Genomic DNA, 26,876 nt, shown 5'->3' on the forward strand with positions numbered 1-26,876 from the left:
ATGTTTGTTACTGGTCTCACAACCAACGACTGTTTTGAAGCGTTTGAGGTTTTTATGTTTTCATGATGTAAAGCATTTTGACCCGCCTGGCTGTACAAGTAAACCTGACTTGTCTTCTTTAAGGCTGATTTTCTTTCTCCAGTTTGCAAATAAAAACACAAAAGTCTAACGATATATATTAAAGTTTGTTACAGTTGCACCTTTGCATGCGGTATGGTTACAAATCAGCAATAAAGCATCAAATCCTCTTATGGTCGCAGCATTAACTCGTTTCCTCTCTCTTCCAGAAGCAGTTTGGTGTCAGAACCGGAGCGGTTCATTTAAAATCCCTACGACTTACACATTTCTGCACAGCTCAGAGTGAGAGTCTGCAGATGTTATACCAAAACAGCTTGTAAACAGCCTGGGAGTTATGCTGTATTGTTTTAATTGCACTCTTTTTAATCCCCTTCCTGGTGCTGCAGCGTAAACAGCCTGATTTCTGGAGCCCACAGTGGAGGACCGGTTCTTCTACGCTAAAGCTAGGGCTGGACCATTTTGCAAAACAATCTAATTGCGATTTCTTTTTTATGTTAATATTGCGATTCCGATTTAATGCGATTTGTTTTGTCTTTTTAAACATATACAAACAATAAATGAATGTTTCGTCGCTGTGTAGATTAGGTGCTAAAAGAGCCGCTGATCTTGCTCTTTTAGCACCTGATCTACACAGCGATGAAACATTGATTTGTCGTCTCAACTGCGAGCAGAAATGATTGCGTTCTGATTACGATTTATTTCAACCAAAATCGTGATTTATTTTTGACGTTTCTCCGCATTAACCACAAGCAACAAAAATGGCCTCTAGATAAAGATGTTTGTAAACAAGTACAATTTAAAACAGGAACTTTAATTTTTTTTATCAATCAGAATATTATTCAAGGGAACAGCTTTTAATTGATTTGGACATCAATCCTTGTTGAACATAAACTGCAAAGTGCAAGGTGGGGCCAGTGTTTTTTCACAGGGGCACAGAACAAAAAATAAATAAAATAAAATGGCAATATTTAACTGTGTAATAATATTAAGTGAGCCATTTGTGGCTCTGGAACTGCAGGTTTCAGACCCCTGATCTAGCAGTTGAAAACTTTGCCCCCCTGCTCAATACGGCTAAAGCTAAACAAAAACATCTTAAGTTTTAATATTCTTTTTAGAGTAAAGCTGTATAGGTAAAAAATAATATTGGTCAAAGTGACCAATCAGTTATGGTTTCTTTGCCATTGCAAATAATTATGAGAAGTTTATTTAACATCATGCTTTTAGTACAGGGGCCATAACAGGGTGAAGGGCCATTTCTACAGGGGCATGGGCCCCTGTTGGCCCCTGTCTAGAACCGCCCCTGCTGACACCTAAAGGACTCGTCTGATTCACTAATTGTTACACAGCCATAAAATGCTGACCTCTGCAACTTGGAAATTGCGTTTTTTTATTATTTTTTAATTGCGATTATATTGCAAATGTGATTAATCGTGCATCCCCAGCTAAAACTACTGAAGTTATTCACTTTGGTCTTTGCTTCCACCTCGTCCGTGTTTTAAAAAAAAAAGAGAGTCCCGGCTCGTGTTCAGACCTGTTGCAGGTGTTTCAGGCCCTCGTCGTCCTCGGGGTCTCCTCCAGAGGGAGGGAGGAGCGGAGCAGCAGAGGAAGAGGGTGGGGGAGGTAGGCTGGAGGAGGAGGTGGAGGCGTTGGCCGCGGCGCTGATCTGGACCTTGGAGCCCCCGATGGAGTCTGAAACACGGAGAAGAAAAAAAACAACAAAAACAAAGAGTTAAACAATGGAGGCTATTTCCAGCGCCTCCTTCCACAGGTTTTAATTGATGCGAGTGGCGGAGCAGCCTGGCGGCTCCGGCGTCCGACTGTCAACAAGGTATTAAATAACAGAGGGGATAAAAATATCCCCGTATCAAAACAGAATCTAATCCTCAACGAGCACCGACAAAAATAACAGGGCTACAAATCAGAAGCAGTCACTCCGGTCTAAATACAAGGAGCTAGTTTCAACTCACATGAGCACATGTTCCTAATGATTACACAGGAAAATAAATAAAAAATAAAATTTAAATCCCACAGCAGCCGTTTATGTGGACAGAACGCTGAACGCCTGGTGGTAGAAACGTACCGTCAGCAGAGGCGCTGCCGGCCTTCACAGGGTGGCTGCTGTTCAGCAGAGAGCCGTCCATCAGCTGAGCGGCGCCCCCAGGCTGCAGCTCCAGTGACGGCGGGGCACAGTGGGCCGGGGGCGAGGAGGAGGACGACGAGGAGGAGGCGGTGGTGGAGGGTGTTGCTGGCTTCATCTCGTCTTCCCCTGCAGCAGGAAGGCTGTTTTTACTCTCTGTAACAAAGCAGGAGGAGAAAGAAGGAAAGTGACTTTACGGGATAAACCACGATCCTAGGTGAGAATAAAGAAACGTTTAATCTTTACTCACCCTTGTCTTTATCTCCTTCTCCGTTGCTCCTCTCTGCATCAGGGTAGCTCTCGTCGTCTTCCTCCTCCTCCTCTATGCCCCGGAAATCAAACGCCTCCTCCAGGATTGTCTCCTTACCACCCTTCTGATGCCACAACAAAAATCAAACAAACAAAAAAACATCATATTTTGGCAACCTAACAGAGATTTTAGCCAATTATCCTAAAGATCTGGACAGGGCGAGGACAAGGGAGTACCAGGAGAGAACCCCTGCACTCACATGGAGAACATACAGCGAGAGCTTCGGCTGCGATGCATCAATTAAAACCACTTTTCCCAGCACACTGCAAAAACGGATGTAAAAATAAGTAAAACATTCTTAAAATTTGTGTTTCTGTCCTAGATTTGAGCAGCTAAATAACATTATCTGCCAATGGAATGAGTGTTTTGACCCCTAAAATAAGATTATTCGACATCCTGCACTTGACATAAGACGATGGAGATGAGTTGTTCCTATTTCAAGTGCAAAACTCTTATTCCATTGGCAGATCATCTTATTAATCTGCTCAAATCAAGGACAGATACACTCATTTGAAGAAAATCGTACTTATTTTTAGTTCCGTTTTTGCAGTGCAGAACTATAATCATCTGAGGAGAGGATCTTCCTTCTTAAGCATCTAAAGTAGGTTTATTTTGATTGTAAAAGCGCCTCTTTCTGTACTTTCTGTAAATCTTGACAATCAGATCTTGATAAAACATCATGAGGAGCTTTTAATTTAGACTTTATAAAATCAACCAAACTTTGATATTTATCTTGGTAAGCATTTTTAATGGTAAGCACTAAATCTAAATAAACAATATTTAAAGATAACAGTGAGGAACTAAAATGTTAAAAAATACCTTCATTGGCATGAACGCTCCCGAGGAGTCAAAGGTTCCCATCCCTCCGTCCTCCTCGTCTAAGCACCACTCGGGCAGGCCGTCCCTGTCGTCCTCCAGCCCCTCGCTCCCGGCGCGCCGGCGGCCAGCGCCGTGACCCTCCGAGTCCCGGAAGTCGAAGTCGAACTTCCTTCGCCGACCTTCGCCTGGACCGACGTGTTCCCGCCAGCCCGCTGAGCGAGGACCGCCGTCTGAGGGAGGAGAGAGTTTAAAACTGTGCCGTCGGCTGCCTGTCTGCTCCATTTTGAACTCTTGGGGAGTCGGCTTAAAGAGTTTAAAAACGGTTTTGGAAAAGCTCCACTGGTGCGTTAAAACAAAGGTTTCGCTGCCATTTTTTGTTATAATTCCCTTTAACAACCCAGTTTAAATGTATTCACATCAAACTCTATTACACATTTAAAGCATTTATTTTTGGCTCTCTGTGGCAGCTGTAAAACGACCCTGAGTGCTTTAGAGAAGAATGAAACCTAGAAAGTGAACATTAAATAAACATTTTTTTTTTTTTAAAGAACTTATTAGCGGGCCGGACTGCAACCATCTGCGGGCAGGAAGCGGCACACGGGCCACCAGTTGAATACCACCACATGTTAGTCAAGCTTTACTGAAGCAAATGTTGAATATTTATTGTGTTTATGACCTTAATCGGCAGATTTGAGCTCGTAAATGTGCGTTCCTCTTTAGAGCGGAGGATAAAAGCCGGGCAGAGTCAGGATCTGGGTCTAAGTCAGCTCAGTTGTTCGGTTCTCCAACACTAACCTGGTAATATGTCTGATAGTTGATCGAGTTACATAGTTAAAACATGTTTTTCCTTATTCCATTTTTTTCCCCTCAGACAATTTCCCTGGTACCAAATTATTTTGGGGGTAATTTCTAACTTTCTAGGAAGAAAAACAGGCAATAAAGTCTCCAAATATAAATATTACCCCATAATCCTGATGATCTTTTTGGATATTTATTAAAAATAAATAAAAAAGCAGGAATCCTGAACGTAGCCGTTTTCAAATCCCTTTACAGCCTCTAGGTGTCAGTATAAGCTCCTTAAATATTAAAAACTCCCTCCCAGCAAAAAACAAACACTGGGGGCGAATCAAGTCATCTTCCAGGTTAAATAAGTAGTTTCAGAGAGTCTGCTGCGCATAAATGTGCATTAAAGAAAGAGCATTTACACTCTAGTCTTCCTCATCAACGCAACCTGAAAGTTTCTTACTCAACGCAAACGCTTTTAATCTCTTATTTTATTTCCTCTCTGACTGGATTTCCCCCGATCTGCTGAGGTTTTTCCCAACAGGCCGCGGGTTCGGGGGGGGGTTCTGCGTACCGTCCCTGCGGGCTCCAGAGAGTCTCCAGTTGGTTCCCGGCTCCGCCTCGTTCTGCTCCTCCTGCTCCTCGCGGAGGGTGCGCCAGTTGTCGCTGTCAGCCCTTGTGTACTCCTTCCTGGCGGGACCCGCGGGAACGCTGGCCTCCTCGAAAGTGGGACGCCCGACCTCCCGCCGCAGCGGCTTCTCGAATCGCCGCTCGCCCCTAAGGGAAAGGCGGGAGATGGGTGGAAAATGACACCGGTGGTGGAATAAACGGAAGATGATCATCTCAGTCAAAGGTGGAGGGGAAAAGATCCCCCTTTTTTTCCACATGGACTCTGCATTTAAAGTCTCCGTCTCACCGGTCGTCCCAGCTCTGGCTGCGGTGGATCTCCCGGACGCTGCGACTGAAACCCACTTCGGCGTCTTCAATACTTCTTTGGTAGAATCCCGCTTCACCACGGCCTCGGCCTGCGTACGACCACAAAGAGGAACGGGGTTTCAGGAAGAGATCAGGACCCAAAACAACAGCACTGGAGCAGGATGGCTACCGGCTCAGACTAGAGTGCTGCACACTGCAACAACGCATGTAAAATTATGTAAAATTTTCTTAAAACAAGTGTATTTGTCCTTGATTTGAGCAGGTAAATAATATTATTTGCCAATAAAATGAGTATTTTTACCCCTAAAATAAGATAATTAGATAAACCGAACTTGAATAAGACGACGGAGGTGACTTTTAGGTGCAAAAATCTTATTCTATTGGCAGATCATTTAAATCAAGGACAAATACTCTCGTTTCAAGAAAATGTTACTTATTTTTAGTTCTGTTTCTTCTCTACACACTGCAAAAACGGAACTAAAAATATGTAATATTTCCTTAAATGAGTGCATTTGTCCTTGATTTGATCAGGTAAATAAGATGTATTCCTATGGCAGATCATTTAAATCGAGGACAAATACTCTCGTTTCAAGAAAATGTTACTTATTTTTAGTTCTGTTTCTTCTCTACACACTGCAAAAACGGAACTAAAAATATGTAATATTTCCTTAAAATGAGTGCATTTGTGCTTGATTTGATCAGGTAAACAAGATGATCTGCCAATGGAATAAGGAATAATTTTTGCACTTAAAATAGGAACAATCTATCTCCATTGTCTTATTTTAAGTGCAGGATGTCTAATTATCTTATTTTAGGGGTCAAAATACTCATTCCATTGGCAAATATTATTATTTACCTGATCAAATTAAGGACAAAAACATACATTTTAAGAACATTTGACTTATTTTTAGATCTGTTTTTGCAGTGTAATGCTGCAATGGAGGGGGGGGGGGGGGGAAAGCTGCACAGATCCTATATTTGACATCAGTCATATTTTAAAGCGGCAGGCGTTCGCGCTCTGGAAGGAAACGACGCGTTTATCCAACTGGATGCAGGAGATGTTAAAGGTGTCAGAGTGGATGAGAGAAACGGGGTTAAAACCGCAGCTCATACTCATGAAATGCTTAAAATACTAAAAAATATGAAGCAGCACTGCGTTCATATTAAAATGTGTGCATGGATTCAGGAAGTAGTGTGCATAATGTGATGTTCTCTCTCCAATTATTTCCTAATTAAATAAAACGGATTACAGGGGGGAGCGCAGGAGGCCGTCTTCCCCACCTTTAATAAATGTTGGGACCTAAATTTAAAAAAACTAAAAAAACTCCAGAGGCAACAGAGACATGCCCCCGTCTGACTTTATTTCCTTAAATAGCTTCTCCTTTTGTTTTTCCTTCACTTCCCCAGGGGATAAAAGAAAATAAATCTAAAATAAAGCACACAATCTCTGGTTGAATGGTGAATTTATCTTTGCCTCTAGCTGCAAAGCCACAAATATTACCTCCTATAAACATCGCCACTTTGTTATTTCAACTCTAAATGGCCCGGATCGGTTAAAATAAACTCGGTGTAAATAGCTGGAGGTGGGCTGGGAGGAGCCAGCAAACGCTCTTCCAGCACATCCAACAGGGAGAGGACAGCTCCAGTGCTCTGACTGATTATTAATATTAGTTTGCCTTTAAGAAGGCTGTTTACGGTTTAACCAGAGGCCCGGGCTGCGCTCCTGAGCTTTTACGCAGGTGTCGGCGCCACAAAGGCAGGTTTATTTAGACGCGCAGAGAGAGGAAGTGTGCGGCTTGAAGATGGCGGACGGAGGAAAGAAACACTCCAGCTGCTGTTTTACTTTGCTCATAATAGCCATTGTCTGTTGATGTTGGACAGCTATGGAGGCTTTATCCTGAATGCTTGTTTTTCTCCCTTTTTACGCCTCCGGTTGCAGAGTTTCAGTGCAGTAAATGTGAAACTTTGAGACTATTTCAAAAGGCAATCGTTTTAAGCTTAAGACCAACATGTGCTATAAAAGTAATCAGCTTTCTAAATTATATCCAACTTATAAGCTGATATTCTTCTACTCTGATATAACTTCTCATAAACTTTAGCTTTCTGAAATCCCCGTTTTTAAACCAAATCTGGTTTCAGACTCTGATGAGCAGAGAGTGGCTCGTTGGGAGAAGAATAAGTTGTTGAAAGAAGGTTCAAATGAAGGAAAAACACAAATATGTGATGAAAAGTTGGAGCGAACCAAAACTTTGTCTCCAACCAGCCCAAAAGCTGTAAAAACCCTGCAGGTCCTACGAGATGCAGAGATGGAGTAATCTCTGCTGATATTAGGGGATTTTCACCGACAGCGGCTCGTGATGCGTTCAGGTACAGCTGGGACACATGGCTGTCGAAATATCACAACAGCTCCAAACGATTTAAACTCGTTTTATTCTTAAATATGTGATTCTAAAAATGTCTGATTAACATTAACCCTTTTCTAGAGGTTGTATTGTTGTATAATTCATCTAACCAGACTTGCTTGCTTTAATTTATTCAATGAAAGAAAAACACTTCTGTTTTTTTACTTTATGTTTTAGAAAAAAATTAAGATATAGTTACTTTCAGATATTAAAAGATTGCTCACTGCTGGCTGAAGTAAAAATAAAAAAAAAAGAATCCGGGTTTTATTTATTTTTCTTGATTGAAGAAGAGGTTTCTGTGTACCGTTACACCCCAATGAAAAAATAACTTTGGGAACGTTCTTATCTTATCTTATTATTAAGGGGTGAGTAAAATTTACATTTTAAATTCTGGACAACAGAAATCTGAAAAGTGTGGCCTGCATTTGCAATCATCTCCTCCTGGGTCGACGTGTTGTAGAATAACTCTGCGCCGCGATTACAGCTGCAGGTTTTCATTTTCCACTGATGTCCTCCAAGAACTTCAGAAAACAGCTGCATTTAGATTAAATAAATCTTAGAATGACTCTTTATTAATAAGGTTACCATTTTTTCCCCCCTCTGGAGACTTTTTAGGGCCATCAGAGTAAAAGTGCTGCAAACAGCTGCTTGCCACTATTTTTTATGAGTATAATTTTGAAAACCGCATTTTATGCTCCCGCTTTCAACTACCTGATGTTGACCAACCTATAAAAACCCAAAAACATGCATGGAAGTTTGTCGTTTTGATGTGAAATAACATTGTGAAGTACGATGGCTGTGAATATTTGGAACAGCGCCGTAACTTCAGACCCAGTGTGGAAAATCTGGAGGTCCTGCAGCCTTTTGAGGCCTAAAACGAAGGTAATTAGACGAAAGCGGCCACAGAAATCCTCCGTCTAGAAGTCGACCTCACCTCGACCGCCTCGAGCGGCCCCTCGTCCGCGGACGACTCCCGCGGGCGCGGCCCCAGTCACTCCCTTTCCCATGAGCCTCAGCACTGCTGCGCTGTTCACGGACATGGAGAAGTTCCTCTGCAGAGACGGCGGCGAGAAAAAAGCGACAAGAATGCCAGAAATGTGAGCCCCCGCTTAAGAACCGACGCTCCGCTGGGGGCAAAACCCAGGCTGGAGCGTGCCAGCTTATCGGTGTGTGTGTGAGTGTGTGGAGGCAGACCTGCTCCTCCTCGGTGAGAGGCACCAGTGCCAGGGGCTGCATGGGCTCATCTTGCAAAATAGCAGCAAACTCCTTATCCTGCATGTCCTCTGGGACCTGGAAGGCAAAACAGCCGCTTAAGAGGACAGAAGTGCTTTTCAGGACCTAAACAGGAGGAGAATTTCTGCGAAGGAGACGAGGCGTAACAGCGACGCGTGGGGAACGTCGTGCAGCCAGGGGGGGGTTGAGGCTGTCGCCGCGCGGCATCCTCACCTTGTTGTCTTTGATATAAAGTGCTAACATCTCCTCTCGGCCGTAGCGATACTCGGCCAGCTTGTACTTTGGCATGGCGGGGGAAGGAGGGGGAGACGTCACACTCCCCCCACTGGACAGTGCACGAAGCCTGACGGAAGAAAAACAAGCGACACAATCAGCAACTTGTCACCTCAGACCCTCCAGCAGATTTTATTTTTTTTAAATTAAATCAGAAATACATAAATTAGGTTTGTACAAACAAAAACAAAAATTCAAATTTGTACTCTTTTGTCGTTTATTTTAATCTTAATTTCAGGCGCAGACATCTAAGCCCATGCATCCTGCAGCGATTTGTAGTAAATCCGCCTCTCGCCTGTTTAGGGACCCGGTGGGCTCAGCGCGGATGATGCAGCAGCTTTCCGACCTGAAGATTTCGTTTTAATAAGCCATTATAAGTGGGCCGGCTTCCAGGGCTCGCTGCTCAACAATGGCTCCATTCACAGCCTCTACAGAGCGCCGCATTGATTAACGGGACTCCTATCAAAACCATATGCAGCTCAGAGAGATGTAGAGGCGGGAGAGGAGCGGGTGAAGGTATGCGAGAGAGGCTGGCTGGTGGCTTTCACCGCGTCCGAAGCGGCAGAGAGAACAAGAGAGCCGTGTAAAAAAATATCAAGAGGTTTCCACATTTCTTTAAAGGTCATTTTAAAGGAAAGATGTATGGAAAGAAAGAAAGAAAAACATGGAAGGACGGTCAGAGGAAAGGACAAGAAAAGAAAGAAGAGAGGATGAGGTAGGAAACAAAAAGGAACGAAGAAAACGAGGAAGGAAATAAGTAGGCAAAACCTCGGGAACCAATGAGTAAGGAAAGTATGAAAATTAGTGAGCAGCGACCGCAATTTACTTCCTGATTCACCGGCCGAGTTGGCCAGAATATTTCTAATCGGCCAAAATATCAATCCTGACTGACTCCTGCTAAATATCTCCACATAATCCGGCTACATAATTAGCCTGAGCCAAACGCTAGTTGGTAGCAAACGGACACGACGTAGTCGCTGTCGTTCTGTGCGAGTGTTTGTGTGCGTTTGTTGTCATACGAGCTGAAACATAAAGAAGCGTCCACCCAAATGAAGAATAAGTGACACGATTTATTTGGTTTAAACATTTACTCACCACGTGGCAGCTAGCTCTCTGAAATTTACTTAAGCAAACGGAAAATTTACTCGCATTTGGCGTTTGTTAATTTTGGACCCTATGAGTGAGGAGGGAAGGACACAATGTAGGGAAAAACAAACAAGGAAGTGGAAGGAAGGAAAGAAGGCTGGAAATAACCGAGGGAGCAAGAAAACAACCTTTGACAACAGGAAAGGCAACTGCAGACTCAACCACATTTTCCCTTCTTTTACCTCGTCCATCCTCACTCAGACCAGGAAATGGCAGAAAACAAAACTTTTCTAGATACTCAGACCAGGAAACGCCAGAAATCAAAACTTTTCTAGATACTCAGACCAGGAAACGCCAGAAATCAAAACTTTTCTAGATACTCAGACCAGGAAACGCCAGAAATCGAGACTTTTCTAGATATTCAGACCAGGAAACGCCAGAAATCAAAACTTTTCTAGATACTCAGACCAGGAAACGCCAGAAATCAAAACTTTTCTAGATACTCAGACCAGGAAACGCCAGAAATCAAAACTTTTCTAGATACTCAGACCAGGAAACGCCAGAAATCGAGACTTTTCTAGATATTCAGACCAGGAAACGCCAGAAATCTATACTCTTTCCAGATATCCAGACCAGGAAACGCCAGAAATTGAGACTTTCCAGATACTCGGACCAGGAAATGCCAGAAATCTAGACTTTTTCCAGATATCCAGACCAGGAAACGCCAGAAATCTAGACTTTTCTAGATATTCAGACCAGGAAACGCCTGAAATTGAGACTTTTCCAGATACCCAGACCAGGAAACGCCTCGAATCAAGACTTTTCCAGATACTCAGACCAGGAAACGCCTGAAATCCAGACTTTTCCAGATACCCAGACCAGAAACACCTGAAAGCAAGACTTTTCCAGAAACTCAGACCAGGAAACGCCTGAAAGCAAGACTTTTCCAGATACCCAGACCAGAAACACCTGAAATCAAGACTTTTCCAGAAACTCAGACCAGGAAACGCCTGAAAGCAAAACTTTTCTAGATCAGCAGACCAGGAAACGCCTAAAATTGAGACTTTTCTAGATACCCAGAAAATGAAACGTCTCAAATTTTTAATTTTCTAGACACTCAGACCAGGAAACGCATGAAATCAAGACTTTCTAGATTAGCAGACCAGGAAATGCCTGAAATCAAGACTTTTCTAGATATTCAGACCAGGAAACGCCTGAAATTGAGACTTTTCCAGATACCCAGACCAGGAAACGCCTGGAATCAAGACTTTTCCAGATACTCAGACCAGGAAACGCCTGAAATCCAGACTTTTCCAGATACCCAGACCAGAAACACCTGAAATCAAGACTTTTCCAGAAACTCAGACCAGGAAACACCTGAAAGCAAGACTTTTCTAGATCAGCAGACCAGGAAACGCCTAAAATAGAGACTTTTCTAGATACCCAGAAAATGAAACGTCTCAAATTTTTTATTTTCTAGACACTCAGACCAGGAAACGCATGAAATCAAGACTTTCTAGATTAGCAGACCAGGAAATGCCTGAAATCAAGACTTTTTCCAGATACTCAGACCAGGAAACGCCTGCAATCGAGACTTTTCTAGATACTCAAAAAAGGAAACGTCTCAAATTTTGACTTTTCTAGACACTCAGACCAGGAAACGCATGAAATCAAGACTTTTCTAGATAAGCAGACCAGGAAATGCCAGAAATCGAGACTTTTCCAGATATTCAGACCAGGAAACGCCAGAAATCGAGACTTTTCTAGATATTCAGACCAGGAAACGCCTGCTATCGAAACTTTTCCAGATACCCTCAGGTGACTTCAGGCTCCCTCCAGAGAGCAGTGCCTGGGACGCCCTCCCCACACTTTTATCCAGACATCATCTTTACAACAGTCGCTGCAGCAAACCTGGCAACCGGACTACTTTCCCATCCAGCTCCACCGCAGCGACCCACATGTCGCCCAACCTGCTGCCAACAAAAGCCCAAACCATCAAAAGGCTCGTAAGCGGCGGGGCCGGGCAGCTGGCTGCGGCAGACCTCGCTCTGAAGCTGCAGGAGAAAAGGTGCCGCGAGGGGCAGAGGAGCGCTGCTGCAGATGTGCGAGGAGGAGAGTATTCGGCGAGGCTGGCAGAGCCTCAAGAATGCGCACAGAAGTCACAGGCCGGCGGAGGGCTACCGAGCCGAGGGCCCCTCCCTCTTATTAAAAGGCTAAACCAACATCCTGAGGAGGAAAGAGGCCGCGGGGCAGAGCTACACTTTAACTTTGGCTTCAGCTCAACTACATCTGCAGTCCTGCTAAAGATTTGACTATTACTGTCAAAGAGGAGGAAAGATAATCCAGGAGGATATCGGTTTACTGCTGCAGATAAAGAGCCAAAACACATTTTACACGGAAAGAAATCCTGACAAAGCTTTCCAGAGTTCCCCGTGCTTCACGGTCGCCTAAAAGTATTAAGCTCACGACAAACTGGAGGTAAATTATCTCCACAGCGGGAAAACCTTGGTCCCTTTTTTCACTGCAGCTGCTTGTTTTTCCAGAGTCTATATTCAAACTAGGATCAAAAGGAAGGGAAGTAGGAAGGAAGGCTAGGAGGACGCAAAAAAAGGACGAAAGACAAAGATGTAGGACGAGGAAGGAATAATGAACTCAAAATTAAGAAAAAAGAGAGATGAAGTCAGACAAAAATAGATAGAAATGATAGAAAGACACAAGGAAAGCAGAAAGGACAAGGAAGGAAGAAAGTAACCACTGCTAAAAAAAGAAACAAAGAAGGAAGTTAGCAAACATTCAGATAAGGAAAGAGAGTCGATGGTGCGCTCCATCACGTCAAAATAAAAGCCGCCACACCTTCAGAATAAAGATTGTTTTCAAATATATGTAAAGCATATGAAATACATTTAGCCTATATTATGTGTAACCTATATCTGCACACCAATACTAACTATAATCAGAGCCTGAAATTAATTTAAATATCACGAAGCGTTAAAATTTGCTTTATTTAGAAAAACCAACAACGCTTGCTGCTTCCTGTCTTTTTTGTCTCTCAAACACTAAAATGATTCCCTGAATTTGATTCACACACAGCTTCACTCATTTATTCACCTCGTTCACTCTGTGTCGCTCTGACATCTGTCGCAGCTTGTTTTAATGCAGATTCAGGCAACGTAATAAAATTCATAAATCATTTTGTAAAGCTAATTTTTAATTCCAAACATACATTTTCAATAACTTTTGTCTTTGTAAAGCCTGTGCTACAGCCTGGGTCAGAAATGTATGTAAAATATAGATATATATTAAATAAACTAGATGTCGGGGTGAAGACGCCCTGGGAGGCTGAGCCGAAAAGACGACAGAAAAGCCACAATGAGGTTTTTGTGTTACTGTTAACTCCACCAAAAAAATAAAAATCTTTAGTCTTGAATGAAACTTGGTCTCAGAATGTCATAAAATTATTATTTTTTTTTAAATGTAAACCAAATTTCTGCCTTTAATCAAGGGAAATTATTTTTTTTCTCTCAAATTTACAACTATTTGACACCAGGACACAACCAAGTACTTGTTCGCAAATTCTTTTGTTGTTTGTGGCTAGTAATTAATTTTTCTTTAAATCAACAATGACCATAATTCTTTTTCTTGTTGAGAATAAAGCTCTAACTTTAGGTGTGTAAGAATATGAGAATAAACATAGGAGGTAGACGGGGGTCTTTTAAGAGTTCTCATAAAATTACTAACTTTACAATCATCATTTTATGACTTTATTCTCATAATTTCTAAAACAAATAAAAAAACGGGGTTGTCAGTCTCTGGCTGTGTTATTTTAAGGGTTGCAGGCCGATACGTTTGGGAACCCCTGATGAAGAGGACCTAAAAAAGTGGAAGAAACCTACAATATTGATGCAAATCTGACAGAAAATAGACGCCTTTTAGCAGAGAAGGCCATAAGGTTCTCCTTTAGCAGCTACTCGTCCTTCAGCCGCCCTTATTTACACTGTCTGAATAGCACACTGTCTATTTCCCATGCACTGTTTACATTGTCTTACATTTCAATTGTTTACAAAAATCGCTGCTGCATCTTTATCCTGAAAATTAGTGCAATTTACTGTGATTTTTCAAGCTGCATTTAAACGAAATTTCGTTATGTACGCACTTTGTGCATACAAAATGACAAATAAAGCTATCTATCTTATTTACACTGCGAAAACTAAACTAAAAATAAGTCAAATCTTCTTGAAATGCCTATTTTGACCCCTAAAATAACATAGATTTAATGCACTCTAAATAAGATGGAGATGAGTTGTTCCTATTTTTAAGTGTAAAAATCTGACCCCATTGGCAAATCATCTTATTTACCTGCTCAGATCAAGGACAAATGCACAAATTTCAAGAAAATGTGACTTATTTTTTGGTTCCGTTTTTGCAGTGTAGACGCTAAACAATTTAATAACGAATCTGTTACCATTCTGGGCCGAAGTTAAGAGTCTCAGCAGTCATATTCCTCACGTCCACACAGAACTGAGTATCTGAGGGGGAAAGAAACAAAACGCACATTAACACATATGTAGGGATGGATAAATATGAGAAAGCGGCGAAAGTCGTCCTCACCCTGTCCAAATAATCGGAGCAGGCTGGACTGGGCTGGACCAGGCTAGAGCTGGCTGGATTTTAGTTAGGCTTGGGTGACTAGAAGGCTGAGTGGTGCTTAAGCTGTGGTCACAGAACGACTCCCCAAACACGCAGAGACCAAGAGAATAGCTGCCAGGCTGAGGTGCTTGAGGAATACCAGGTTGTCAGGTCCCGACTGAGAAAGGAAGGGCTTTCCAAAATACGTTTTGGAGAGCGGAAGCTCCTGCTACTCACAGCTGAAAAAAGTTGTAAAACACGAAAAAACAAAAAAATACGAGCAAAGAAAAAAACAAAAAGAAGAAAAACAAAATCTCGGAAATCAACGACGGAACAAAAATAAAACTCTCTTGAAGGTAATTATTTGTTGTTGTTTTTTTTGTTGTTTTTTTACAGCAGTTGTATCTCACATTGAAGTTAAAAATACGAACATGTTCATCAAAAAAAAAAAAGAAATAAAGGGTAATGCGGGTTTTTGTGGTGTTGAGGGGGGAGACAAAAAAAAAAAAAAAAAAAAAAAAGCCCCGAACAGCCGAAGCAACACGAGCGGCTGCTGGAACAGCTGCCAAACGCTCCTGGCCTCCCTGCTCTCCTCCCCTGCGCCTCCTTCTCCTCTCGCTCCAGCTGAAATGTGGACTGACGGAGACCTTCCAGGTATCTCCTTAATTTCCTGTCCTCCTCCCTTTGCACGCCTGGGCAGAAGAAAAAAAAAAAAAAAAAAAAAAGAAAGGCACAGATTTAGAGACAGGATCAGAGAAGTTAAAAAAAAAAAAAAAGAAATAGAAGAAGTAAATCTGGAGACATGAGCGCACGCTTAGATGTATTTTTACCAGATGACAGCGGTCCGCTATAATTAGCTCGCTCTGAGAGAGCTCGACGCGCCATTACTGCCGAGCGGCGACGCAGCGCCATCGATCGACGGCGTTTTTCTCCGCAGAGCAAATTGAAACCCAGCGGCTCAGTCAAAGCCCGGTGGTTTTCGTGTTCAGCGAAAAGAGTTTCCATTCAGAAATGAAGGGCCGGTCTATTTCAGGCGCTGCTTCCTGGCTTAACTCCTGAGAAATGTCATGGAAACCCAAAGAAAACGGCATCCGGCCGAAACCGTGCCGCCTGATCCCAGCATCACCTCCTCGTGTTTGAACTGTCTGGTTTTCTTTTTCCCCTCTGGGCACCTCTCATCGTTTTTATTTAGATTTATTAACGCCTCTTCTGCACCCAGCTTTCCGGTGTAGGACAGACTAGACGACACGTTTCTCTGCAGCACGCGCCAACACACTTCCCCGTTTAATTAATAAAGCCCTAGTAACGACTATTCATCACAGACGCCTTCTTTCTAGCCGGTCAGGACTGACAAATGCACGTCGTTTGGTTCTTTTCTTGCAGGGTTAGCATGAAATGAAAATAAAATCTCATGTTGGAGCCAAGCTGAGGTGAAACGGTGGAGGTCAGGCGCCCCTTGGTCACTAAGGCTGCATCCCATTTCCTAGGGGAGCTGTTAGCTACTTTTAAAAGGGCAGTGGTGGCCTGGTGGTTACAGCAGGGTAGTAATACCCCGGTTCAAATCCCACAGACCCAGAATGCTCCCCTAGCGCCACACGGTGGCAGCCCACTGCTCCCTGAAGGATTGGTTAAATGCAGAGGACACATTTCATAGGAATAGTTGCAATAACATGATTATTATTATTATTATTATTATTATTATTGAAAACATCAAACTTTCATTTACCGAAATCCATTTTTTTGGATTCCATACCATAGAAAATGAAGGGATAGCTTGCAACATATTATATTTATATTTTGGGGGTGTTATTGTGGTGGGCGTTTTATGCAGCTATTGCACTGGGTCACATGAGAAAACTACTAAAATTAGACACTTTGGTTGTCCTGACATTGGCTGAGGAAGTATTCAAAGAGTGCTTTAGTTAATTGTGATGATCTGGAGGCACTCGTTGCCTTTATTCATTGGAAGCTCGACAGGAAGGAGAGCAGAAGAAAAGGCACGGACTTGGCAGCCATGTTGAGGACAATGACCTCTGACCCCTGCTCTGCCAACCCAACAGCCACGGGTTCTTAAAGGGAAACAGAAAACGATTAGGACGGCTCGCCCCGAGGAGACACGGGGTGGAGGGTTAAGAGCAGGAGGAGAGGACAGAGACGGGAGGCTGGAGCTTCCTGGTTCTGTCTCAACAGGAAACTAAACATTTTTATGAGTATTTTAGTGGAAATGTTTGCAGAAACCAAACAGAGTTTAGGGCTGGGTATCATCTAGGATGAGCCGATACAATTCTCTATTTATTACTTTCAAATTAATGCTCAAAGTCATTCAATCACCAAAACCAGCCAAATATTATATTTATGTTAAGTCTATTGAACACTGATATATTAATAGGAAAATAAAGTGCATCTGGTTCAAAGCATTTAATGTATTATAGAAACCAAAAATAAGTCCCAAACGTCTGATTTTAGGGACGAAGGAGCTTCTAAAATCCTGCTGGCCGTTCAGCAAATTCGTCTCACTTGCTCTTCCTCACTGTGACCAGTGATGACGCGCTGTAATATCGCCCCCTAGGGGTTGGGAGGTATTTCGATAACGAAAGCCAGAATATCGACATTAATGTTTGTATCGATTCTTATGCACAGCCCTAATGGAGTTACCAATATTTACCGTTTTTTTACCCTTTTCACCTTAAACCGCCAGTTTTTTTTTTTTTTATCCTGATCAAGCTTTGATTTGACGTTTTAGTCAACCGATCATCGTTCACTGCACATCTAACTTTAATTTTTCCTTTGATTTTGCACGTCTCTTGTGTTTACTACCAGAAGAATCCCATTCGGCGGATCCCTGAAGACCAAAAACAATTTAGTAAATGAAATACTGGCTGGTTTCCTGCCGTTTAGTCTTATTGACGATATTTTGTAAACCTGCTCCAACTTCAGGGATCTGAATAAGAACGTTGGAGTTTTGACACGTCGTCGTTTTGCCCATTTCAAAACGCGACGCTTCGAGTGCCGACGGACCCAAAACAGGGATTATAAACTTATATAAACCTTTAATTTACACATTTCTGTGACCGTTCAACCTCACGACCCATCAAAAACGTTCCGCTACCAAGAAAAACTAACCAGCACGTAGCCCCCCCCTCCCCCGATGACGACGTGTTGCTCACAGACGTCACGATAGGAATGTTCGAATTGACCTAAACTGTAAAATAAAGCGGAAAACTCTAAATAAATCACACATCAGAGCTGCTGAGGCTGATGCTAGGAGCGCTAAGGGCCTTTTCTCTCCCCCCCCCCCCCATCTGCTGCTCTTTGGTCTTGTGCAATTTGCAGAGCCTCGTAGGAATAGTTGAGCAACGCTCATTTCAGGAAGTTCAGCACAATATGATTGCAGAAGTGGATTTAGCAAACTTTCTAAGTCATAAAGAGCTCATTTAGTGAAAAAAGACGCGTTTAAGTAATAGTAATAGTAATAATAGTAAGTCTGTGTCTTGGTGGAAAACGTTGCTGACGACCGGCCCCAGATTGCATCTCACCGCAAACTCTTAAACTCAGTTTCACACTTGTTTCGTTTTTGGAGTAAGCCGTTTGCTAATAACCGAGCCGTATTGTTTTTCTTACGTTCTAAATTTGCACCGACTGCGTTTTCTCTTTATGTTGATCTTCGTATTTTTAGCCCTGGTGTTTATCTGACAGCCAGGCTCCATGCTGCTGGTGAGGAGCCTGAATCTCCCCACTGTGGGACGAGGAAAGGACATTTCCATTCTCTATTCTAGTCCAAGTCTATCTGTAGGAGACGTCGACGAAGGAAACGATGCGATTGGAGAGTCTGTACCCCCACAAAAAAAAAAACGTAAAAAGTAGAAACTTCCAGATATCAAATAGAGATTTGGCCTAAATAAGCCATAAATGTCTAAATAGTGCCTGAATCCTGAGTTATTAAAGCTGCATATATACCAGAGAAAGTGTACTTTTATACCTTGATGAGTAAGTAACCCCTGAATAAGACCTACGTCGTTCTAAAGGACAGGAGGGAGCCAGTTTGGGCTTTCAGACGAGCTTCTAACGACGCTGAAACAAACCTGCCAGTGATTCTGCAGCAGGTCCAACGCCAATGACTCTTTGCTTTAATTATTCTTTATTTATAAAAAGACGATTAAGGGTAGAGACGCACGCTTTGACAATAATGCAATTCCTCTTATGTTCTGCTGGATTCAACCCTGCCACCAAAGGAACCTGATTAATATTTGTTTTGATTCCTGGTGGGCGTTTATCACATCTTAAGGTTTTAAACGAGAGTTTGAGACAACTTTTTGGAGAGAAGGCAGAAATCGGCCAAAAACGTGAGCGGCCGTGTCGGACCACAGAGATCTGAGACTGCAAAAAACGGATCTAAAAATAAGTAAAATGTTCTTAGAGTTAATGTTTTAATCCTTGATTTGAGCAGGTAAATAAGATTATCCGCCAACGGAATGAGTATTTTGACCCCTAAAATAAGATAATTAGACATCCTGCACTTAAAGTAAGATGATGGAGAGGAATTGTTCCTATTTTAAGTGCAAAAATCTCATTCCATTGGCAAATCATCTTATTTACCTGCCTAAATCAAGGACAAATACATTCATTTTAAGGAATATTTTACTTATTTCTAGTTCCGTTTTTGCAGTGTAGCGTAGCTCTGATTGTTTGAGCGCATCGATCTGATCCGATTTTCAGCTTTTACATAAAACCCGGTTAGATGACCGTAGTGCGTCCGACGTTAAACTCTCACTTTTAGATGAAGCCAGACCTCCACTGATCCAGAAACAGAGCGGCTGAATGAGCGGACCTACTCTCTCTTCCAAGGATCAATCCCAATAAAACCAGCTCAAAACAAGTTTAAAACACTTTTTTCTTCTTTCTTTTTTAAAATAAAGGGACATCTACTGTGATGACCTTAAATCGGATGAACTGAATTTCGAGCCCCTTGTTGGCATCAGCAGGTTTTAAATGTCAACCGTTGTTTATGCTGATGATTAAACCTGGATGTTTTTATAAAGATGACAGAAAACGGCACACATTACTTTATGCTTTATCATTTCTGGAGTACGCTGCATGTCAGGCCGCCTGATTTCTGTCGTTATTTTAACCGCGTTACGCTGAAAGGACTCAAAGTCACGACACAACTATATTTTCTCCATTCCAACAGCCGGCGCTGTATTAATATAACCAGGTCTTGGCTGGCAGGAAGCGTCCCGTGACTCCCCCCCCCCCTTTAACTGTGTGATTTAAAACCTCTGGGCTCCGAGTCCGTTTGCTCCTTCTTCATCTATTGGCTTTGGTTTGTACCAAATATCTAAAAAAAAAAAAAAAAAAAATACCTTGCACAAACCACGGAGTATTATTTTTTTTACTGCCCCCCACATCCAGCAGGAATGTTAGATCATACTGAGGCCAAGATCTGCTGGAAAAAAGGGTCAAACCTCACTTTTTAATTTAACTTTTTTTTTTTTTACTTGAAACAAATTGTGTTTTTTTGTTCCCAATTCGGACCAGTTGACCCATAAAATATGACCATCACCACTGATCACACCTAAATATCTATAAATATCTATAGACCAGTGTTTCCCCTACCGATACCAAACCCTCCGATCACAATGTGTGTTAAATGATTAAACTCTCTACATGTTCACGGTTAATTTTAGTGAAATTATCAGCTTTTCTAAACAGCACAGATCGCATCCTGAGCCGTTTTCGTCTCAACGTTAGCTTTCCGTGTCCGAGTCACGTGCGTTCACGGCATTTTTATTGTTTTTTTAACGGGATTAATACAACGGGATTAATGTGTCGTTTTTCTGACGTAGCGTTCCCACAGAAAACAACACATTTACTGATTTCACGTAGCGCTGCACGAGATTGTTCGGACAAACCGTTCCAAATACAGATATGAAGGATGATCAAATCTGTTTAAGATGGATTATTATAAACATTAAAGCTCAATATTCCACGTTCTCAACGAGTAAACGGCTCTATGGTCATTTTCAGATGTTAATCAAAAATATAATTTGCTCCGATTGTCGCAAATCGCTAAAAGTCGCTCTGCTGGAAACCAAAATCCACCTTCCTGAGTCCGTCAATGCACAAAATTTCACCACCAAAAAACTAAAAATATTCAGATTGTACAGTTTATATAGGCACAAAATCAATTAACCTGATCATAATGTGCGTGTTTATGCACCTGGCTTTATTCAGAATAGAACCACTATTATCAAATTCCCCTAAAAAAAAAGTTTTTTAAATCAAAACAGACACAGAAGAAGAAAATCTTCCGCCTTTGCTGAACAACAATAAATAGCAAACAAAGCATAATTACACGAGTTTATTTATCTTCCGAGCGCCCAGACTGGATTTATTACGGTTGAAACGTTGCTGAATAAATCAGGATTTTGAGCTTTTAAATGTTTCGAATAGAAAGATTTTATTGCGAGCCCCGACAGCGTATTTCCGCTTAGGGTGGCCGATGTGGACTTTAAATTTTATCACAATATATTGTGATACCATTTGTGATAAAAGACTATTACCAGCTTCTTGTAACTGGTAACTTTGAGTTTGTGAGCTCATGTCAATTATAGCCCCATAAATACAAATAATGTCCTTAAAAACACATTTAATAATGCAACATATATAAAAAAAAAATCTAAATATGTTTAATAAGGACAAGTTACACAGTGAAATGTGATTTATATTACTAAATTAAATGACATTAAATTATATTTTTGAATTTATTGATGTTCTGAAGAAACCAAGAGGGGAGAAAATAGCTAAAAACAACAATCCTGGCAGGTTTTGTGGTTTTCAGACATTAGCACAATAATTGGAATTTATCATTGACAAGATAAACTCACATTATCACGATAAGACATTTTTCCTGATAACGATAAAACGATATGATTAAGACCCAGTCCTAATATCCGCCACTCAACAGGGAGGAAATGCGTCACGTTTACGCCGAGCTCAGTTCGCCACATTCAGAATAACTTGAGCATGACAAGCGTTTAAATGCACGTTGATCAGATTATTAAATCAGCATAAACCACAAATCGTTCAGATTACAACTTCATTCCGATTAATCCTAATCCGATCATTATATGCAGACTATCTTTTTTACGTGACGCTTTTTTTTCCCTTTCCAAATCAGACGTTTATCCCGATTACTTCTGTCCATGTAAACGCAGCTACTGAAAACAGACGACGGCTTTATTGTTGGAAAACATATTTTTGTTCCTAGATGGACCACATGAATGGACGCGGTCTAATTATTCTAAACTATAGCAGATGTAGATTTGATTTTAATCAAGAAATAGGAAAGGACAGAGGCGGCTAGCCATCAAAATATAATGTATAAGAAGATATATGGTATACAGAAACAGACGTAAACATGGAAAGAGACAAAAAGATGGATAAATAAGAGGGAAAATGGAGATAGGCTGTATTTATATAAAGCTGTATCCTAGGATATTAATGGAAAGTTAAGTGGAAGGTAAAACTTTGTGAAAAGAAGTCAGCCTACACCAGAGAAAACACTGAATACATTTAAAAAACCAGAAGACAGAGCACCAAATTTTCTTACAACCCACTAAAGGCGAATTACAGAAAAAGACATCGAGTTGGTTTTCTAAAGCGGGTACGAGTCGGCGCAGACCTGAAGAAGTCCTGCATTAAACACTAAAAACTTCACATGATCGCACACCAATAGAAGAAAAAACACACAACACTAAAATGTTTCTCTTGTTCAGAGACGATACAACGCTACACGTGCCATACGTTTAATGAAAGTCAAGCTGCCAGAAGTGAAAGTCAGAGGTTTTTAACCACCAACTCCCACTTTGTTTTGGATCTGTGGCAGTCAGGGCATCTTACAGGCCAGCCTTTTTCATCGAAAACCTAAAAAAATCTGACTTCCAGGGACAGAAAAAAATAAATAATCCACTGCAATCCAGGAATTAAAAGCTTTCTCAAAATAAAACACCTAACACAGAAAGTATAAAACGCAGAAAAACTGTTGTTTTAGTCCAGCTTCGGGCCTTTTTGTCGACAAAAAAGGCTTTTAGTGCTCCTCATCTCATTATCATTTAATCAAGTTATTTATTTTTTAGTGATTTTTTGTTTTGATTTTTTTTTTAAATCATTTCCATCTTTATGGACTTCTTGGTCTCCTCTTTAGGATATTTCACAACAAATGAACGAAACGAACTAATCTAGATGGCATCACCGCCCCTTTTCAAGCGATACTACTAATTTAAATGTTGAGTAACTTTATTTTTGCCACAACAGAAGGGAAGCCTGTGTAGTAGTGCTTCTCATTTTCCTCATATTTAAATGTAAGCTAAAAAAAAAAGGCGTTAAAAAGGACAATATTTGGGAGTACAGCGAGGGCTAGCTCGTATCTAAAAAAGGAGATAAAAGTTCCCAATAAGAAAAGCCAAAGCAAGGTCACTGAGGCGCTGTGGCTGCGAAACGAAAGCGTTCACTTTGGTGAAATAAGACTGTAGAAATATTAGAAACATATATGTATTAGTCGGTGTAGACAGTTTAAAATAAACAACAACAAACAAAACAAGCAGAGGCGTGTAAGGCCAGCGCTAAAATAACTCCATGTTGACATTAGCTTCCGAGCTACGGCAGCGATTCTCATTCAAGCTCCAACAAGCTAATTAGGGGCAGCCTGGAAACACAGCGACGATAAAAAATAAATAAATTATATATATATACATACAAATAAATAAATCGATGGTTTCAAGCAAAATGTATCGGGGCGGGGGGGAAATATCCAATTTCGGACGCGCAGCCTAACACCTAAAGCAGCTAAGGTATGCGGAGGACCGTAAAGGCCTTGGCGTGCAGGGCTCAGATGACACCGGAGATGATGGCGGAGGGGGCGGACTGCTGGGAACTCGACTCCCCGGCCTGCTCCGCCGCTCCTATCGGCCTTAGCTGTCGCGGCGATGCATTTAGGAGCCCGGAAATAAGCAAAACAACTAAAGCTACATTTAAAAAGTAATTTCTTTTAACCTCGTTTTAGCTGTGAAGAGGGGGGAGGGGGGAAAACCCCCCGCAGGCCTCATGGCAGAGGCACCGAGCGGGTTAGCTGCTGCTAGCTGCAGAGAGGCACCGAGCGGCGGCTTACCTTCACGCTGCTGCTCCTGCGCGGCGCTCCTACAGCCAAAATGTCGTATGCATTGGTCTTTTTAAACACTGTAAACGTATTCATTCGACAATTAAAAAAAAAAAATCGCGCTCCGTTTTTGTTTTTTTTTATTATTATTTGTTAACCTGTTGTTTTTTTTCCCCGGGTATATATATATATTTATATATATTTTATATATTTAGCAATTGTGTTTTTTTCTTTTTCCCTCTCCTCCAACGGTCGCTCAGTGTGTGTGTGTCTCTCTGCTGGCTCCGCGTCGCTGCTGCTGCTGCTGCTTTTTCTCTTGTTGTTTGTGTTTCAGAAAACATGGCCGTCCGTGGCCACACCACGTGACCGCGCACTGACAAGCCGAGAGCCAATGTCGACGCAGCGAAAACACACCCCTGTTTACCAGCCCGGGCTCTTTCACTGGCGTGGACGCCTCTAGACGCCCCCCCCCCCCCCCCCAAAAAAAAATAGTTTTTTTTTTTTTAATGATTATTTAGTTTTAACTGGATTTGATTTTACAGGCGGGGCAGCATATGATAAACCACGATTTGAACGTCCAGTTCCCGATGTGGACGCGTGTTTCAACGCGAGATTTAAAAAAAAAAAAAATGTTTAAAAAAAAAATCCCTTAAAGCTAAATATTTATGTCAGGAAGAATTCATATTTTCAAGAAATGTTTGCTGGTTTTTAATAACGGTACAATTAGTAAGTTTCGAAGCTACAAACTGGCTGTGTGCGCGCGGGGTGAACACTAGAGGGCGCCATTAAACACAGGTTACCCGAGGAAGATAAATAAACCATTAATTAATTTATAAAGTTGTGCATAAAATACCGACAGTTCCAAAGGTGAATTGTATATTAATATTAATCCCACACAGAGGTGTATATTTCAAATGTTCAAATGCTAATTTAGCTGAGTGTGGATGTTATTAATTAAGACCCAAATATATATTTTTATTTATTATTATTATTATTATTATTATTATTATTATTATTATTATTATTATTATTATTATTATTAATTCATTTATGTTTTTTAGAGAAAAATAATATTACATTAAAAATAAATTAACCAAAGGTTAGCCTACTGAAAAGCATGTGACATACTGTACAGAATATGCACTTGGAATTTGGTCTCCTTTCCCTGAAAAGCTGAGATATGTAGAAAGCTTTGACTCCTTTAAATCAAAATTAAAAAATATTAACGTCTGCTGCAACCTTCCCATCAGATGTGGATTTATAGGTTAGTTTATATTATGTCTTATTTGTTTTGCCATGTGCACTTTAACAGTGTTTTTATTTTGATGCTTGAATACTTGCCATTGTAATTTTGATGCATTTTGTGTTTTCAATATGTTTCTTTATCTGTTCCTTGATTTTCTTGTACAGTACTTTAAAAAAAACTTGTGAATGAATGTTACTGTACAAATAAACTTGTATTTCCCGACGTTTTGCATAAATTACTGCATCAGTGCAGCGTAGCATGGAAACAACCAGGTGTTAAGGAAGTCATTGGTTCATAATCCCTCTCAAGGCTGTAGTTTTCACAGGTGTAGTTTTCAACCCCACTTCTTCCTTCCACTAAACCTTCCATTAATTTGATTAACAGCAGCCAGCTTTCTTTAGCAACCATTTTATTGTACACTCTGCTGGTTTTAAGCAGGGATGTTTTTAGGGTCTTTAAATCATCGGGGGCTTTAGCCCATGCCCAAAATAGTTTAATTTCCATTAGAGTGGCAGACGTTTAGAAGCAATTAAGATGTGTTTACCAGTCCTCTGCCTTAGCTGGGTTTTGATTAAATGTACTTAAAGTAGTTGAAATGAAGCATGAAAAGCCAGTGTTTATGATCGGTGAGGGGGAAAACATTTTTCTGAAGGAGATAATGACGGCTTTTGGGATATTTACAAAAATGTGCTTGCATCTTAGGAAAATTCTGAGATCCTAAAAAAAAGCACATTTGTTTTATTTTAATCATGATGAGAGCTTTCCAAACATTGATTTAATTTTAGTCTGTTAAATGCGTTCCTTCTGTTCTGTTTCACTGCGTCTTTCCAGCCCTTCCACTCATGAAGAAACTATTTTCATTTCTCCTGCCAACAATAATACATGAAACGTTTTCCAACACAATGAGCTGTCCTCCACTGAACATGTGAGCCATTAGTGCTTCCTTTACTATTAAACACGTTCTGTAGCGCCGCAAAGCTAAAAGTAAGTGAGACTTTCTTGAAACGAGTGTATTTGTCCTTGATTTGAGCAGGTAGATAAGATTTTCTGCCAATGGAATGAGTATTTTGACCACTAAACTAAGATAATTAGATTTACTTCTATTGAAATATGATGAAAATTAGTTGTTCATATTTTAAGGGCAAAAATCTTATTCCAGTGGCAGATAATTTAAACTTGCCTGCTCAAATAAAGGACAAATACACCAATTTAAGGAATATTTACTTACTTTTAGTGCTCTTATTCCTGTGAGAGCAAATGGTTTTAACTTTTTAGGATTAAAATATAACACCGAGCTCAATCCTGGACATTTCGTGGACCCTAGTCTTTGCCCTGCTATCAGTATTAATATTTCAGTTCGTCAGGAACTATATAAAAACAGTGGTTAAAGTATGTCATAATAAATCAATGTAATCTTTAAATAAAAAATGATTTTGAGTATTAATAGTTTATGGTGTTTTGTAAGAGTGCAAAATGTTTGCAAAAGGGCCTGAGTGGGAAATATGAGCAATAAACTTCTAAGAACTTCAGTCAGAGAAGAGGAAGAATGTGAAGAGAAAGGAAAGAGTGACAGAAGAGGAAGCCTTAATTTGGCTCTCATTACTATGTCCTATGGACCAATAGATGCGTCACATTTTTTTCCGGCTTACTGAGCAACACTTTTTTCTGTCTACATGCAGAATTGAATCGGCTGTAGCAATGAGAAACATTCTGGTGACCTGAAGGACCTCTTGATCTGGAATAAATGCTTTAATTTTCACTGATCGTTTTCACATCATGATGGAAATCCAGCT

General features: G+C 41.0%; 1 protein-coding gene across 1 annotated transcript in view; it reads right to left on the reverse strand.

The window, feature by feature from the left end:
- gigyf1a (GRB10 interacting GYF protein 1a) overlaps positions 1–24,008 on the reverse strand; it is a 41,456-nt gene extending 17,448 nt beyond the window's left edge. The window contains exons 1-12 of the mRNA XM_036146633.1: positions 23,850–24,008; positions 14,666–15,375; positions 14,520–14,583; positions 8,912–9,041; positions 8,660–8,755; positions 8,400–8,517; positions 5,044–5,152; positions 4,702–4,904; positions 3,345–3,574; positions 2,466–2,589; positions 2,159–2,371; positions 1,610–1,767 (exon numbers count right to left, since the gene is read on the reverse strand). Coding sequence (XP_036002526.1) covers positions 1,610–1,767; positions 2,159–2,371; positions 2,466–2,589; positions 3,345–3,574; positions 4,702–4,904; positions 5,044–5,152; positions 8,400–8,517; positions 8,660–8,755; positions 8,912–9,041; positions 14,520–14,554 — 1,416 coding nt within the window. The 5' untranslated portion in view covers positions 14,555–14,583; positions 14,666–15,375; positions 23,850–24,008. The remainder of the gene's footprint in view (positions 1–1,609; positions 1,768–2,158; positions 2,372–2,465; positions 2,590–3,344; positions 3,575–4,701; positions 4,905–5,043; positions 5,153–8,399; positions 8,518–8,659; positions 8,756–8,911; positions 9,042–14,519; positions 14,584–14,665; positions 15,376–23,849) is intronic.
- Positions 24,009–26,876: the final 2,868 nt, after the last annotated feature.

Source organism: Fundulus heteroclitus, chromosome 14 (assembly GCF_011125445.2).
Source record: "Fundulus heteroclitus isolate FHET01 chromosome 14, MU-UCD_Fhet_4.1, whole genome shotgun sequence".
NCBI classification, from domain to species: Eukaryota; Metazoa; Chordata; class Actinopteri; order Cyprinodontiformes; family Fundulidae; genus Fundulus; species Fundulus heteroclitus.